Source organism: Onychostruthus taczanowskii, unplaced genomic scaffold (assembly GCF_017590055.1).
Source record: "Onychostruthus taczanowskii isolate IOZ18803 unplaced genomic scaffold, ASM1759005v1 scaffold91, whole genome shotgun sequence".
NCBI lineage: Eukaryota > Metazoa > Chordata > Aves > Passeriformes > Passeridae > Onychostruthus > Onychostruthus taczanowskii.
Window position 1 is genome coordinate 889984 of NW_024507105.1, and position 16977 is coordinate 906960.

The 16977-nt window shown below is 54.7% G+C and overlaps 2 protein-coding genes across 2 annotated transcripts in view; one reads left to right on the forward strand and one right to left on the reverse strand.

Moving 5' to 3' along the window:
- Nucleotides 1-6492: 6492 nt before the first annotated feature.
- LOC121347684 (transmembrane ascorbate-dependent reductase CYB561) lies at nt 6493-8674 on the forward strand. Its single transcript, XM_041426511.1, has 5 exons — nt 6493-6697; nt 6877-6975; nt 7066-7169; nt 7248-7405; nt 8016-8674. Exons 1-5 carry the CDS (start codon nt 6496-6498, stop codon nt 8212-8214), a joined length of 762 nt encoding a protein of 253 aa, XP_041282445.1. The 5' UTR covers nt 6493-6495; the 3' UTR covers nt 8215-8674.
- Nucleotides 8675-9267: 593 nt separating this feature from the next.
- TANC2 (tetratricopeptide repeat, ankyrin repeat and coiled-coil containing 2) overlaps nt 9268-16977 on the reverse strand; it is a 150790-nt gene continuing 143080 nt past the window's right edge. Inside the window, exon 29 of the mRNA XM_041426254.1 lies at nt 9268-16905. Coding sequence (XP_041282188.1) covers nt 14895-16905 — 2011 coding nt within the window. The 3' untranslated portion in view covers nt 9268-14894. The remainder of the gene's footprint in view (nt 16906-16977) is intronic.

Consider the following 16977-nt stretch of genomic DNA (forward strand, 5'->3'; position numbering starts at 1 on the left):
GCTTTCCCAGCTGTGGTGCTGCTGTTGTGAGGGAGAGGGGAAAAAAACACCCCTCCAGTCCAAATTTTTCATCTAAGCAAATAGCTTTTTTTTTTTTTTTTTTTTTTCCCCCTCAGCCTTCCAAAACAATCAAATAAATGCCTGAAGCAATCAGGCTTTTTACCATTTATTTCAGACCTCTGATTGCTAAGATAATTTTCAGCTATTCCAGTGAGTGTTGGGGCTGGTGGAGCCCCTCGATATCACCTGGATTTGGGGACTTTAAAGGCAAGAGGACACAGAAGTCCTTACTCCTGCTGTCTGATTGCAAAAGGTCTCTGCTGAGCAGTTTTGGCATCGCTGTGAGGCTGTTTCCAGCTTTTCCCTGGATTTAAGGTGTGTTGAAAGTCCGGTGTGTCCCCTCTGAGTGGGGATGGGGAGCAATGAGCTGTGGGGAACTCACCCTGGCCCCAAAGCATTGCTTTATCACTCAACGTGCACACTCAGTGGACTGCAGCAGAAAGCTCCTTATCACCACAATTTCCACCCCACCCCATAAAAACTCCTTCTAGCACACACCTGCCCCAGGACAAGGGTCTATTGTCCCATGAAGACTGGACCTGGCGCAGGTGTGGGGACACATGTGATCCAGGCTGGCTGCACGGGGCAGCCTGGCAGGAACCATGTGTTTTCCCCAGCTTGGCAGCTTGGTGGGGCTGGAGGTGAGTGGGAAGGGGACAAACATGTGGTTTTCACCATCAGATCTCCTCAAGGTTCATTCCCAGACTGGGACCAGTGCCAGCAGCCCAGGGATGTGCCCACTGTGAAAAGAGTCCTGAGGATGTGCTGTGACACTGCAAGGCCCTGAATATGCAGTGTGCTGAAGGCACTGGTGGACTCAGGGCTCCTAAATGATTCCCATGTTTTGGAAGGGTCCTAAATAAATGCAAGACCCCAGTAGTCAAGCCCTTGGGGAGCCCCCAGCCACAGTGCAGGATATGTGCACAGTGCCAGGCACACAGTCAGGAACATCAGAGGGCAAGAAGTGAAAATCTGGTGCGAAATCATTGCTAGTTCCTTGTCCTTCATCCTTCATGTGTCCTCCTTCGTCCCTCCTTCCTCCGCCTTAATTTCTCATCTTTCATCTCTCATCCTTCATTCTTTGTCCTTCATCATTCATCCCTCATCCTTCATCACTCCATCCCCCATCTTTGCCACTCAGCCAGAGCTGGGCATGATACAGGGTGAGAGCAAAGAGGCCAGCGTGTTCCCCTCTGTACCTATCAACCCAATAAAACATGGCAAAGTCCATTATTCCCCCCCAACCCCCCCTTTTAATAAATGAAAACAATCCCAGCCCCGAGGCGAGCGAGCGTGACTGTTCCAGGAGCATTAATCATCCTCTGGGAGCCCAGCACGGGTTATCGACGCTGTTTATCCAAGCTGCTATTAAAAAATGGCCATAAAGTCGCCTTCAGCCTCTCCTGGAGGAGATGAAGTGTCTGCAGGGGCTGCACTGGGCTGATTGTATCGCCCGCCCCACGCAGCAAAGTTGTGTTCCTGGTGAGGAGGAGGACAGGGTGCCTTAATTGCTGCCAGGAGGAGAACCAGAGTCTTTTCCAGCTGATTTGCAGCCTGGGAAGGATCCAGGTTCTTGAGGAAGCTTTGTCCCAGCTGGGAATTACCTGGTTTTCAGCCGTCACAGCACCCCAAGGAAGCAGAGATCAGCCCTTTTGATGTTACCCAGTGCTTAATCCCAAGCCACCCCCCAGCCACTCTCTTGGCAGCCACTGAACCTTCCAACATGACTGTTATTTTTTCTCTTATATTTAGTGAAAAATGGTTAATTTAGTCCCAGGTTTGAGGTTTCACATGGAACAGCAGCAGCCTGAGGTTGTTTCAGGCTGCACCTCAGCTCCTCCAAGGCAGCTGGGCTCTTGAGTCGAAGTCCTCAGGGGAGGCATCTTGCAAATTAGCATTTCTTAGCAATGAGAATTTGATTTAGGAAGGAGAAGAAGGAAACCAACCAAAAGAAGTTACATCAGCAAAATGGTAATTTAATAATCTGTAGTGGAGAGAGGGAAGATGCCCATGCCAAGGTGGGAGGCACAGTTGGGCAAGGACAAGAACTGCTGGTTTTTCCATGAATTATCAGTTGATGATGCTCTTATTGATCCCTGGACAAAGCTGGAATGGGTACCAGGCTCAGCCAATAGCCGGGAAGCTGGAGCAGCATCTCCAGAGCCACTTCAGCTCACTGATCTGAAGGAAACTGTGGCAGTCCCAAGCACACCTGAGCATGCTTGAACACCTCTAAGCATCCCTGAACATCCCCCAAGCATCCCTGAGCAGCCTTGAGCATCCCTGAACATTCCTCAGCAGCCCTGAGCAGCCTTCAGCATCCCTGAGAGGCCAAGCCTGAGCATCCCTGAGAAGTCTCAAGCATCCTCTCAACCTGCAGGTCCATGCCAGGACAGCCAGCACAGGTTCTGGTCCCTAAGTGACACATCCCCATGCCAGCAGTGCCACAAGGATTTCATTATCTCCAGCCTGGGGAAAGCTCAAGCAGATTTAATAAAGCCATTATGCCCCTGGCAACGCCTTTAATTAAAGAGCTCGTTATAAATGGCTGCTGCTCCCTGGTAAGAGGAACTCAGCAGTGAAGCAGCTCATTTGTCCTGGATTGGCTGCCACCATGGCCCCTCAGCAAACACTGCCATTGCTCCTGCTGTATGGATGGGACAAGATCCACCTCCATTTAATTCTGAAGGCTTAAGGGCTGTTCTCTTTCCTTGTCTGCTGAAAGTGGAGATAGTTCAGCTGGACACATGTTTATAAACATTTCTAAACCTATTTGGTGTTGGGTTACACAGCGCTGCTCTCATCAAGGCAAAGCTTTATGTCTTGCCAAGTATCCTAAAGGATGAGTCCCAATATCTCATCCCCTTTGTGGATTTTCCAAGGGTCTCAGCTGGGCTGAGGTGGGGGGAGTCCTCCCTCTGCTCTGCCCAGCCCCCTGGCCAGCCCATCCCAGCCATGGCACAGCCCGATGGCTGAAGGTTTTCAGTTTATGGTGGCTTTTATGGCTTTAGCAGACGACTCTGGTAAACCATTTTCCAACCAGTGATAAAGCCCCAGCGGGGGCTGGGTGGTGACAGTGGCTCCTGTGGCAATGCCATGCCCCATATCTCGTACCTCACCTCCCTCTGCTCGGGGTGGTGGCTCTGGGACTCTGCCCCGGGCTGCAGAGGGACCTGGACTTTGCTGCTGCTGCTGTGTCAGGTCTCCGTCAGGCTCTGGGGCTGCAGCGGGGTTTCAGTTCTGCTGAATCATGCTGTGGGGTGGTGGGTCCCCATCTGCTGGGGTTTGTGCCTCACAGCTGGGCAGGGAGAAGGGAATGGGGATGTTGGTGGGGATCTCAGCTGGGATTTAGGTGCGTTTACTCAGGGTTTCTGTGTGGGTGACAGCAGGCTCGAGTGCCCAAGAGAAGGGCTGGGGGAGCAGCCCTGCACCCCAACAGAGGCTGTTACACCTGATCTTCTGCACCACGGGAGCCCCAGATCCATTCAAAATCCCAGGATGCTCCAAGCTCCCATGGGTGGTCGAGGGCAGAGGGTGCTGCAAACCCCGCCATGAGCCAGGGTGTGCAGGTTCCCCAGGGCGCTCTGGCTCGGGGGGTGCCCCGGGTCTCTCTTGGGGGTGCAGCTCAAGGCTGCTGCCGTCCCCACCCGCTCCGTGCCTGCTGTGTGTGTCCTACGGGTGATCCAGGGCCGAGGATGCTCCAGATCCTCTGGGCGCTCCCTCCCTCCGTGCCTCCCTCCGTGCCTCCCTCTGTCCCTGCCTCCGTCCCTCCGTCCCTCCCTCCGTGCCTCTCTCCCTCCCTGCCTCCGTCCCTCCCTCCCTCCCTCCCCAGGCCGCTGCGCGCCGCGGGCTCCTGGTGACATCTAGTGGTGTCACACACAGGGACAGACACAGGGACACGGACACACAGACACAGCGAAGAGGGGGTGCTCCGGGGGCGCTGCTCCCCCCGGTGCGCAGCGCTGCACCCCCGGGGGCCCTGCCCGCGCCTCGGCCTGGAAAAGCTGAGATGGGGACACCCCTCGTCTGCCCCCAGTTCGCCTTCTTTCCCCTCAAATCCTGTCCCCAGGCTCTTTCTCCCTCAGGGATTTTCCACAGGGTGTGCCCGGCGGAGCTGGGAGGCCTTGCGGTGGGGCAGATGGAGGTCGGGGGGTGATGCCGCCCCTCTGCCATTCCCCGGTCCACCAGCCCAGCCAAGGGGTTCTGCTTCCCAGGATGTCACTCCAGGGCTGCTGCTGGCTGCAGGGATGAGCCAGCAAGGCCCAAACACAAATTAAACGGTGACAAAGCCCCTGTGAAGGGGACAGTCCTTGGGCCAAGCCGGTAGGGCCTGGTGCAGCCCGGCCTGTTTGGGGCTGGGAGCCGGGTCTCAGGCGGGTGCCTGGAACAGCTCGGCAATGGGGGTGTCACACACCCTGTTAGCGAGCCACCTCCTCGGGGACTGTCCCCAGAACACACGGCCCCCACGTGCTGGTGATCCCCCTGCCAGTTTCGCAGCCCCCCTGCCTCTGCTGCCTCTGCAGCCGTGCTGGGGTGCAGCTCCCCCTCGCTTTGTCATCGCTGCGTTGCCGTGCCAACGCGGTGGCCCTGTCCCTGCTCACACACTGTCACCGCTGGGCCCGGCACAGGCGGCAGCGCCCGGCACACACAGGTAGGGCTGGGGAACGCGGGGGAGATGTGTGGGTATCTGCCTTCAACCCCTCCAGTATGCCCCTCAGACCCTCCTCAGCTATGAACTGGAGAGAATCCCCTCCCCTGCAGGAGCATCGGGAGCAGAGACAGGCCCTGTGAGACCCCCCCGGCATTTTGGAGACTCCCAGCCAGAGGCCACAGTGAGGGGGGGCCAGACTGTGGAAGGCTCATCCTGCCCAGGGCACGTGGGTTAACCAGATTAACCAGATTAACCAGAGAAAACACCCTGCCAAAAGTAAGGAGCACTGGATTTGCCCTGGGAAGGGGGAACTGTGGATGTGCTTGGCACTGCAGGGGAGAGAGAGGTTGGGAGGGGAACAGGCAGGTCCTGGAAGGGGTCCAGTCACCTCCAGTTTTCCCTGCACTCAGTGGTGGCTAATGAATATCCTGCTGCCAGGCCCTGTGGCTGGGGGTGTTCATTGCCTGTCCCTCCATCCTCAGTGCTGTTGGGGACTGTGTTTGCCCTGTGTGACTGCCAGCAGAGCCAGATGTTTGCATCTGGTGGAAGGGCAGGACAGGGCTACATGGGTCCCCCTCTGCACCTCCCAGATGCGCCAGCAGCCCCTCAGTGTGATGAGAGTTTGGGGGAGGCTGTTGTGATATGGGGGGAGCCGGTGCCTCTCACTGTCTCCCCCCAGCCTGGTCCCCCTGCTCATCCCACAGAGCACCCCATGGCCCCAGGCAGAGAGGCTGGACACAGGCAGCCTTTGCAGTGCAACTTAATGGGATAAACCAATTCCCTTAACTCACTTATCTGGCTGATCCAATAAAGGTGGCTGGGAATAAAGTGTGTGCGTGGTCTTAATGCATTACCCCTCTCCACACTCCCCCAGTCCTGGCAGCATCGTGGGTCCGTCTGCCACAGCTGGCAAGGGGCTCCTCCCCAGAGGCTGAGCACAGGGGCCAGGGCAGAGGGGGGACATTGGACCTGGGGACTAGGACCTGCTGGCTCTAGGTGCCAGAAAAGAGGAGAAGTGGCTGTGACAGAGCTCCGATCCATTGAGGGATAACCCAGCACAAAGCACAGAGCAGGTGAGTTGTGGGGGCCGTGGGAAGGGTCTGTGGTGTAGCTGTGGTTGGGTAACACCATGTGTTTGTCCCCCCCGCCAGCACAGATGTTCACTCAGCCCCGTGTCCCCAAGGGCCATTGCTTTTACCATGGAGGGCGTCCCTTGCTTACCCCTGCACCTCCTTCCTCTCAGGGTTTGGGGGTTGTTGTGGGGGTCTGGGGGTGGGTGGGCTGGGGAGGGGGTGAAGGTGGGACATGGGATGAGCATGGAGTGGGAGGGATGGGGATGAAGGGATGGGGATGGAGGGACAGTGTTGGAGGGATGGGGATGAAAAGGATGGAGGCAGGGACAGGCACAGAAGGACAGGGATGGAGGGGTATGGACGGAGAGACGGTTGTTGCAGGAGGGCTGGGGCAGGAGGAATGGGGCACGCAGGGCACAGGCAGGGGCAGGAGGGTTGGCAAGAAGGACAGGAGCAGGCAGGCAGGGACAGAAGGATCGGACAGGAGGTGCAGGAGCAGGGCATGGGTGTGCCGTGGCGCCTGGGAGCCACCTCCAGGTGTGGGTGACGCAGCGACACCAGGAAGCGTCCGGCTCCGTGGCAGGTGAGGGTGGAGCAGAGGCGACGCTGCTCGGAGCCGGACCTTAGCCCAGGTTCGGCCAGCCGGGACCTGCTGTGGCTTGGGGCCACCGTGGCTTCGCCGCCCCCTCCTCTGTGTCCCCGCAGGCTGCCATGGACGGGGCCCCGCCGCCCACCAGCCCCAGCGGGCTCTCGGCGTACGTGGCCGTGTCGCAGCTGCTGGGCCTGACGCTCCTGGCCACCACAGGGGCCTGGCTGGGCCGCTACCGGGGCGGCGTGGCCTGGCACAGCCCCCTCCAGTTCAACGCCCACCCCCTGTGCATGGTGCTGGGTATGGTGTTCCTCCAAGGTGACGGTGAGCAGAACGGTGGGACACGCGCCCTGTGCCAGCTGCAGCCTCCAAAGCCTGGAGCTGCGGTCGGGCAGGGAATGAAGGGGACAAAGTGGCGACAAAAAGACGCGGGGAAGGTGCACCAGCATCCCTGGGCAGTGCTGGGTGAGCCCTGCGGATGCTCAGGTGCCCTCTCTGTGCAGCTCTCCTGGTGTACCGGGTGTTCAGGCACGAAGCCAAGCGCTCCACCAAGGCTCTGCACGCCTTGCTCCATGGCCTGGCCCTGGTCATCGCCCTCGTGGGTGAGTGCTGGGCTGGGCTGGGCTGGGCTGGGCTGGGAGCCGTGGACTGGGCAGGATGCTGCCCTGGTGGTGACGGGCTCTTCTCCGCAGGCATCATCGCTGTCTTCGAGTCACACCGGGCTAAGGGCATCCCTGACATGTACAGCCTGCACTCCTGGTGTGGCATGGCCACCTTCGTGCTCTACCTCCTGCAGGTGAGGGGTGGGAAGCCCCTGCCCCCCCCGGCAGGGAAGGGGCTCTGCAGCACTTGTGACATCCCTGTGTCCCCACAGTGGCTCCTGGGCTGTGGTTTCTTTCTGTTTCCTGGTTCTTCCTTCTCACTGAGAGGGTGGTACAAGCCCCAGCACATCTTCTTTGGCATCACTCTCTTCATCCTCTCCATCACCTCATGCTTGTTGGGCATTACTGAGATGCTCCTCTTCAACATCAGGTGGGTGACTGAACTGGGGTGAGAGGGTGGCCCCCCAGACCTCAGCAGAGGGATGCTCCTGTCCCTGCTCAATCTGTGGCTCTTAAATCTCCCTTGAGGCCTTTATTTCTGCTGCTGCTGAGTCATTTACCAGATGAAGTTTAACAAGGGGCTGGATCCTCAACAGCTTTCTTTGGGAATGTGGATAAAACGTCCAGTGCCACTTCCCTGTGTCCAGGTGTTTGCAGAAACACTCAGGGACTCATGTCCTTGAGACCTCTGCTCTTGCAGCTGGAGGAGACAGTGATGACCCCAGCTGCACACTGGGGTCACCCCCAGCCCTGTGGGGACAGGGTTGTGGGGCACCCCAGGAGCCACTTCCCTCCAGCAGGGAGGGTACTGGGCTGCCTATAGCCCCAGTACAGGACTGTGCCATCAGTTTAATCTGCTGTCACCAAGTGTCTCTCCCAAAAGTGAGCAAAACACCCACACTCCTCTCTTGCTCCGATTTGGGGAAGGGACCTTTCCCATGGTGTGTGCCTGAAGGATGAGCATGAGGAGGAGGTCCCAGCCAGGATAGGAACAGGTCACCCCTCCCTTAAGGCTTGAGCATCCCTCTCCATCCCTGCAGTGATTCCTACAGCCACTTTGTGCCTGAGGGCATCCTGGCCAACACCCTGGGAGTGCTGCTGGTGGCCTTTGGGCTGGTGGTGGGCTACGTGCTGACACGGGACGAGTGGAAGCGCCCACCACTGGCAGAGGAGCTGGCCCTGTCCATGGACTTCAAGACCCTGACAGAGGGAGAGAGCCCTGGTGGTGGCAGCCAGTGACATCTGCAGCTCCTGGTCTCCAGCATGAGCTCCTTGTAATGTCTGAAATGTTCCTGTGCACCTTGTCCCTGGTGGTGTGCATCTCTGCCCAGCCCAGGGTGACGAGGACAGCTGGGGAAGGACATGCTTGGTGCAATGCTGCCCGCTGGACTCAGCTTGGCTTGGCCTTAATCATCCAAAGCTCTGCCCTGTTCAGGCCTTGGTGACCCCTGAACCTGTCCCAGCCCTGTGGGAATGGCAGTGCTGTGGGAATGGGCAGGGCAGGGGCTGGCAGGGGCACAAAGGAGAGGGGTCTCCAGGCTCTTCCTCTTCCCTGCTCTGGGGACGGAGTGGGAGCAGAGATTTCTGCACCGTGGGCCAAAGCCTACAGGCTGTTCCCAGTGCTGATGGGCAGAGGGGATGTTTGCCACCACTGGGATGTCCCACTCACTGGCAGCCCCTCACCCTCAGCATGGCCACGTGCAGGGATGCTCCCCTAAAGGTCTCTGGGGGTTCGGAGTGACCCTGTGCCTGTGCAGTTCAGCGGTTTCGTGTCTGAATTGTTTTCTCCCCACGCATGATGTGTTTGCTCAGTGGATGCTCCTGACCTAATAAATGTTTGCAGCTAACCCTGTCCTCCTCCTGACTCTGCTCCCCCCAGATCAGTTTTGGGGTATGCTCGAGTTCCCACACGCCAAGGGCAGCTGGGAAAGGAGCCTGAGGGGCTGGGGAGGGTGGGTGGGCGTCAGGGGTGGGATTGTCCTGTCCAGCCTGCAGACCTCAGTGGTAGCTGTGTGAGGGTCCCCATGGGCACATCTCCAGGCTCTGGCCATGCACTGGGTGTTGTAATTATTATCCACTATATTATTACATGCCTTTTGCTGTGGCAGCACTAGTGCTGCCTCTGTTTCCTCCCGCTCCTGGTGGTTCCCAGGCCTCTGTCCCCACCCCAATGCAGTGACTGTGAAACCCAACTCTCACACCATCATTTCCACACCAAGAAGCATCAGAACACTCCTTCACTGGCCCCAGTGTGGGAAAAACAGCAGCCCAGACACCATTTCCAAGTGTTAACCATTTATAAATAGGTACATTTTTTCATACATACAGTTTTCATTGTACAGATTACAATCTGTATACATTGGGGGGGGGAATGCATTCTTTTGAACTTTTCACATCTATCTCACAGCTCACATGTACAGACAAGAAAACTCTGCTCAAGCAAATACAGCAAAGGAAAAAATATGTTTTCTTCTTTCCTTAGAGATGAGAGGCGAAGGCCTCTGCTGTTGGCAGGGGCTGCTCTTCCCACTGCACAATATCACAACTGTGTGGTGTTCAATATATCAGAGAGAACAGAACATGCATTGGATAATATACTGTACAGAGAGAAAGTCCTTTACATCTGAATTATAGAAAAGCTAAAGGAAAATTTAAGTGTCTTAAAGATCTTCCCAGCAAGTGTCTCAGAGGATGGCAACCAGGGAGTTGTACAAAGCACAAGGCAGGTGTAGTGGACGTGTTTGTACCCAACTCAGATCCTCTCGGATGTGAAGACAGAAAGGAGATGGAACGCTGAACGCAACACTATGGCAAAGAAAAGGCTGGACAGGGATGAGCCCGGCAGTACTGGCAGAGTCCACACGAGTCTCTGGCTTATCAGTGTAGCAACACAATGGACTTTATGTAGCACACAGTGCTGCTCTCAGTAGCTGGCTGAGCAGTGCACAGCGAGGCAGCCCTGTGGGGACCCAGCTCTATGGGCACGAGGCTTTCCCACCTACCCATTCCGACCCCGACTTGCCTCCCCACCGCCGTCCCTGGACAGCATCACCCAAAGGGACGAAGTCTTTTAGCAAAGCAGCCCTCTGTTTTCACAACCACAGGATGTGATCCCATCAGATGGGACTTGGCTGCTGACTCCCCAGTACCGTGACAGCTAGAAAAGGAGCAGGAGGAAGGACACGGCTGCTGGGTTGGGTGTCTGTTGGCTTTCCCCGTGACGGCCGCGCTCGCTGTGACCTCTTGGGTCGGTCTGTACCAGTTTGGTGAGATCCAGCTGTAGAGTCAAGAGTTGGACACGAATGCATCTTGCTAAAGAATTGAGCCCTTAGTGGTTTATATTAGAAAAAAGAGTTTGATTGAATGAAAATCCAGCAATTATTCACATAAAGCTGAAAAAAACGCAGATTCACTTTCAACCATTGTGCTTTGTGTCCAACACACCCTCCACCAGCCTGCGAAGTGCAGCCGGCATGGGGGGAAGGCTTTGATTTGCAGAGGTCCCAGCAGGTACAGCAGCTCTTTCCCTAAGCCCTTGGGTAAAGGCTGATAAACCAGTAGAAGAGTTACCTTGAATTCCCAAGAGTACAGCAAAGTACAACCACCAAGGAGCTCACGGCAGCGCACTATGGACCCCCGCAGGCGAGGAAGGCGGAGGACGAGCAGGCACGCTGGCTTGCTTGGTTCTCTAGATAAGGCAGAGCTGGCACTTCGGTTTTAGCTAGACTTCTCCTGGGTAACCCTGAATATACAGCAACCTTAGTAAAGGAGACTGAACTGCTCGCAGTTTACTACCCACCCTGGTTCCAGACCTAATCCCAGCATGACTCCAGTGTTTGGCATACGCACGCTCACACGTTCACACCAGCCACGCGGTTTTCTTCACAGCCAGGTTAAAGAAAAATAACCAAAAAGTTCAGTGTTCAGACAGACTGAGCTGGGCACTGGTGCCACAGCAGACAGACAGATGGACAGACACACGTCTCAGATTGTTGGAACCATCACAGTCCTCCCAAACAGTGACACAGAGAAGGCAGCTCAGGCTGTACCTCCTTTGGAGACGGATCTCAAAGGACCTGTCTTTGTAAAAGCCTCCTTTTCCTAAGCACTTTGATGCCCACTCAAGACTATGTCCAAAGCCCTCTGATGCCACTCCCAGCCTGGCTGGTGGGACCCTGCAGAGCCTCCCACCACGTGGGTGTCCACTCCCCGGGAACTGCAGCATTCTCCTGACCTGGGAGAAAAGTGAGAGACAATGAACCCCCACTGAGGGATAGGGCAGACATCCACACCTGATGCTGGGAGAGAAGATTCCAGCTCTGTGGCAGCACACCTGGGTCTCAGAGCAGCCACAGGTGAGGATGAGACACCTGGTGGGAAGGTTGGCTAAAGAAAGGGGTCAGCTTCAGCATCACTTTTGGCACTGCCTTCCGCATGTACCCCAAGAATGAAAACTGGAGTTTCAATGTCATCAAGAACCTGCTTTACTTGGTGGACCCAAAATCCTGCTTGCTTGAAGATGGGGCTTGCCAGTGGTACCACTGCAGTCAGGAGGGCATGAAGGCACCAGCTGACAGCACTGACCTGCATGTTAATTACTCAAAAAGTAATTAAATACATAGCACAGATGTACAGGACAGCTCCATGTCTGAAACTGAGCGTGATCCCACAGTGTGGCCTGATCTTGTCAGACCCAGATCTAAGAGTAGAGGATGAAGGGCCCTCAGGGTGAGATCTGACCTTGTGCTCCCCCAAGCACAAAGGGGCCATGCCAGCACAACACAGAACTACCTCTGCTTCTCCTCATGCAAAGACCAAATCATGACTTTGGTGGGAATGTGGGGGACTGAGCAAGAACAGCTTTTCCAGGAGGAAATGTGCTTCTTACCCACCTGGTGACCACAGCAGCCATCCTGCCTCAATTGTCCCTAAGAGAATTGCCGGGCAAGTGCTTTAAAACCACTGCAAATAATTCTGTATTCAAAAATTACTCAATCTGTTGATGCTTATATACAGAAGTCAGTTCTTGTGCTATAAATGTTATGATTCATTGCTTCATTTCTTTTCTCTTTTTTTGAAAAATACACTAAGAGACATGAGCTGTTTTGCTATTTTTCTAATGAAGACACTACTCACGCTTAAATATCCAGTATTTATCATAGTAACAAATTCAAACAGTAAAGTGCACCCATGTACAGAGAGAACAGATGGAAAACCATTAGTGCAAGAATCCTGTGGAAAATGTAACACGTGGAATCGTGAAAAAACCTGCATGCTGCAGTGTTTCAAGCCTCCTTCAGCTTTGTGGTTGTGTTAAAAGCGTGAGCTGTTTTGTTTTTCCCTTAAAACATCTTCAGAAACTGGAAAGTTACACACAGGAGTGCTGCGGGGGGGATGCTCTGAAGGACAGGACTGGGAGCACAAGGCAGTGAGTGGCCAAAGCAGAGCATGGGCAGTTCTCCTGTCACTGGCCCTGGAGCTCGCTGCTGCCAGGGAGAGGAGCATCGGCCGGGTGTCACACAGGGACAGGGCTGAACTTTTTCCTTTCAAAGAAGAAACTAAAGGTAGGAAGCCACTCACTCAGGCAGAAAGCTGGAGGATGGGAGGCACTAAGCAAAGTGACTGATGCTGCTCCAGACCCAGGGTATGTCTCCCCAGCTATGGGCATGTGGGATGTGGAGGAGAAAGCAGTTATTCCTTACAATACAGAGCATGTTATTTCAGAAATGAAAGGAAGAAAGAAAGCCATCACACCCCATTTGCAAGGAGAGAAACTATGCACAGACCTGGGTGTCCCCATGGGGTACCCACCCCATTGAAGGGGTCCCAGCCAGCCCCCCATTTTACAGAGCCCTGGGATAAAGCAGAGTCAGCAATGGGTTGTACCTCAAGGAAGAAAACACCAACCTCAATCCAAATACTGGCTTTGACAAAGACCAAACAGCCCCTGGGGTGCCCCAAAACTGCCAAAACTCAGAGGAACCCCCCCTTCCAAATGCTCTCCATGTGCCTATGAGACACAAGCCTCCCCTGGCCCAAGGTGTGCATGTCCCAGCTTGCTCTGAGCAAGTTAGGCAACGAAGTAGCAATGAGATGTGCTGAGCCACACACAGGAAAAAGAAAAAATGCCCCATCAAAGCCAGGGTTTGCTTCAAGAGTTCCAGACCCTGTCCTGAGCTGGTGTGAAAGGGTGCAGCTGCAGTGATGTGGTGCTGGGATATGCTCACTCACACCAGCGGAGGCTGGAGCCCGTGATTTGGTTCAAGAAGTCTTGCAATCGATTCTCAGTAGCCCTTTGGAGGTATCACTCCCCTGCTCTGCACTGAATTGCTCCCAAGAGTTGATATGAGTGAGGTTTGGCATTGGGCAACAGGCACTAGTTTGCTTTAAAACAAGCTACAGCGTTATCACTCTCCCTCCCATCATCCCACCCTTCACCCTCAGAACGCAAAAGGCAGATTACAAACCCACCAGGAATAAAGGAATTGGTAAGGGAAGTTCTTCCCCCCACCTCAAAAGAAATTTTCAGCAAATAATTGAGAAAATGTTTGAAAATCCTATAACAAGGATTTTGGAACCGGCCCCTGCTTTTCATGTTGTCTTGATGTGACTTGCATTTGATTACAAAACTGAAAATAATAGAAAAAACCCAACCTGAACTGGAAAATGTCCTGAAATACATAACATAAATAAATTATAAATAGGTCTCTCTGAACTACAGCTTCTCAAAAAGCAATACATGGTCTCTACCATGTACAGATATGGAACACGGTGTCCCTTTCCAGGATTTTGGGAACAGAGGATCTTAAGAGGAGCACAGAACTTGCTACAGCCCCTGATCCCTGGCAGGATTGAGCCAGAGGGAAAGGATGCTGCAGGCCTGGGACTGTAGAAGGACCCTTCCTCTTTTGGGACCATCATGCCATGTTCTACATCCTCATCATAAAAAAATGTAAAAAAAAAAAATTCAGAATTGCAATTTTCCTCTTTGAATACCATTTCCTAAGTCAGATTTTTGCTCTTCCTTGCAAGTGATAAATCCCCCCCAAGATGAAGTCCCCAACACTGACTTGCCCCGTGCAAATGCTGTGGGTGAGGTGAAGTCTGCCAACAGTGTGAAGAAGTTAGTGCAACCCCAGTTCATGCACAAGAGATTCCTGGCCAATTCCCTTGGCTGATTAAAACACATAACAAAGGGCCAACCTTACACCTTCAATGCTTGTAAAATGCCCCAGAGCAAAGAAATCAGTGTGAGGGCACCTGGTAGGTACTTGGAAAGCAGCAAAGTGCTGTGTGATCCCAACCCCTTCTGGCCAGTGACAAGTTAAATAAGGAAGGAAAGTGCTGTAAGCCAGCAGAATCAGAACAGGTATTGTGGGTGCTGTGCATAGCTACTGGTGTTAAATCACATCACTGAGGGTAATCCACTCTTTGGGGCAAAGAGCCAAACAGCCTGGCTGGCACAGGGACCTGTGGATGCAGCCTTGGGAAAGGCTCCTGTGGAATTCCCTAGGAATTCCCATCAGAGTTGAGTAAGAGATCATTGAGAGAAAAGAAACCAATTTAAATCCAAGGCAATTGTCTCTTGAAAAAGAGCTGGTTACCTCCTGCTGCGTAGGGATATCTCTGGACCACCCCACACCATGGACTAAGATATCCTGGTTGGAATTTTGCTGGAATTGGGCAAATGATACTGGCTCGGCTGATGTTGGCTTCACAGTCAGCTGGGGAACAAAAGGGCTGGAGCACGTGCATGGCTGTCTGACCACCACATAAAGTACCGGAGAAACTTGATCATGTAGCTATCAAAGAGAAATAAAAATAATAATAGTAATAATAATAATTATAATAGTATGCATGGAAATCAAGCTTGGAAGTGTGTGCTGAAAACATGAGGGTCTCACTCCAACAAGTGTCTTTTACACATTAGACTCCACAAATGGTCTCTTTGGTTTGATTGGGGACGTCTGCCCTTGCCTGGAGTCCCTGGAGAGCTGCCTGTACAGGTTATCCTGGTAGGCCTGCGCCACGGGCAGCGTCCTTGCCACCTTGACGTCGGGGTATGAGGAGGCTTGGGTGACTCTCTCCAGGAGGTCTCCCCGGGACCCATTGGCCAGCATCCCATGGGGGCTGTAATAGTCTTCCTCTAGCAAATGGCCATTCTGTGCATTGTTGGTTTTGTTATAAAAGGCAATGTTGCTGATTGAAGAGGGCGGGCTAAAGGATTCCGGCTGGGGCAGATTGCCAGGAGACGTGGGACTAATGACAGTGTCCACTGACGACACAGCCCAGGTCCGGTTCTGCTGATGGAGGTGGGGGTACTGCTGAGTCCGAGCAGTTTTATCTATGATTCCCATGAACGGCGTGGTCCGGGAACGGGCCGGCTCGCTGGGGTAGCCCCCCTGCGTGGGTGACACTGGAGACAGCTCATCGCACGATCTGTCGTAGGCTGGCTTGAGGGGAATCTCCATTTGCTGAATCGAAGCAGAGGGGCGAAAGTTGGGAGTCAGGTTGGATGTGGAGGAGATGCTATTGCTGGAAGGGGAGAAGCGGAGGCCAACGCTCTGAGAGTGGAGTAGAGGCCGTGGAGTCGGTGGGTGAGGCTTGATTTCGCTGGGATTGACTGTGATGGGCCTTCTTATGAGGTGAGACACATCTGGAGAGCCCAGCTGGTTGGCGGGTATGGAAGAACGCTCCAGGTCAAGTTTTGAGTGGCACACCGGATAGTAGGAGGCGGACTGGCTTCGCCCAATCTGAGGTGTCTGGCTGTATCTCATCCCCCCTCTGTAAGCTGAGGATGGTCTCTGTGGAAGGTCTTCTTTGGCCAGCCCTCCGTGCTGACAGATGGCTCCGGCGCTGAGACTCGCCTGCACATGCTGCACGGGCCTGCTGTCACCCACGATGCCCCCGATGGAGCCCTGGTAGACCAGCCGGCTCTGGCTGACCCCCATGTCCCCTGATGACGACTGGTACTTGCTGGCCATCGAGTGGGCAACCTGGCTGTAGGCACCGGTTGGGATGACAGTACTGGAATGGACGGCGGAGCTGGGCTGATTGCTCCTCACGATCTGTGCCTTGGCTGGCTGCAGCCTCAGCCCCGGCTGCGGCACGGCCACGGGGAGCTGGGGCATCTGGAAGGATCTCTGCGTCATCTTGGAGAGCGGAGACTTGGGTCTGCCGGGGAGCTGGGAGACCCCGCTGGGCTCCTGCTGGTAACGGACCGGGGAGCCGGACTGGGACCTGTAAACGCTCATGCTCTCTGCAGGGGGACTGGCACGGTACTGGGGGCCTCTGCGGAGGGGAGACGGCGGTGGGCTCTGATACTCCTTGCCCTGGCTTCCCACGGGAGGGGGGCTGAAGCGGTAAGTGGAGCCCTGGTGAGCTGGGGATGTGTGTGGAGGACTGGGTCTGTAATGTGAGTTTTGGTGTGTTGGAGACAGAGCAGGAGATGTGGACTGGTACCCCTGCCTGGTTGGTGAACCCACGGAGCTGTTGGACCTGAAATCAAAGACCTGATGAGAGCCAAGTGGTGAGCCAGAAATATAGGCTGAGTCCCTGTGAGCTGGAGATGGGGGTGGGCTCTGGATGATGGGCAGCCCTTGGTTTGGCCTGGACTCTGTCTGTAAGCCAATGGAAATATTTTCTACATCCTGCTCGAGGTATTCCTCCTCAAAGATATCTTGCACAGAATACAGCTCTTCATGCTGGGCTTCGGGTTCTGGCTCCACTGGGAGTGGAGGTGATGGCTGCTGCTGCTGCTGCTGCTGCTGCTGCTGCTGCTGCTGCTGCTGTTGCTGCTGCTGCTGCTGCTGCTGCTGCTGCACCTGCCTGCACTCCTCCTCCACCCGCATCAGCAGCCGCTGGATCTCACGGTTGTTAGGACACAGCTTGATGGCCTCGTTCAGGTCCTCCAGGGCTGCTGAAAACTGCCTGCTTGACAAAGGAACAGAAATGAGAACTGAAAGTACTTTGGATTTGGATGGAGCTCTTTTCAGAGATTCC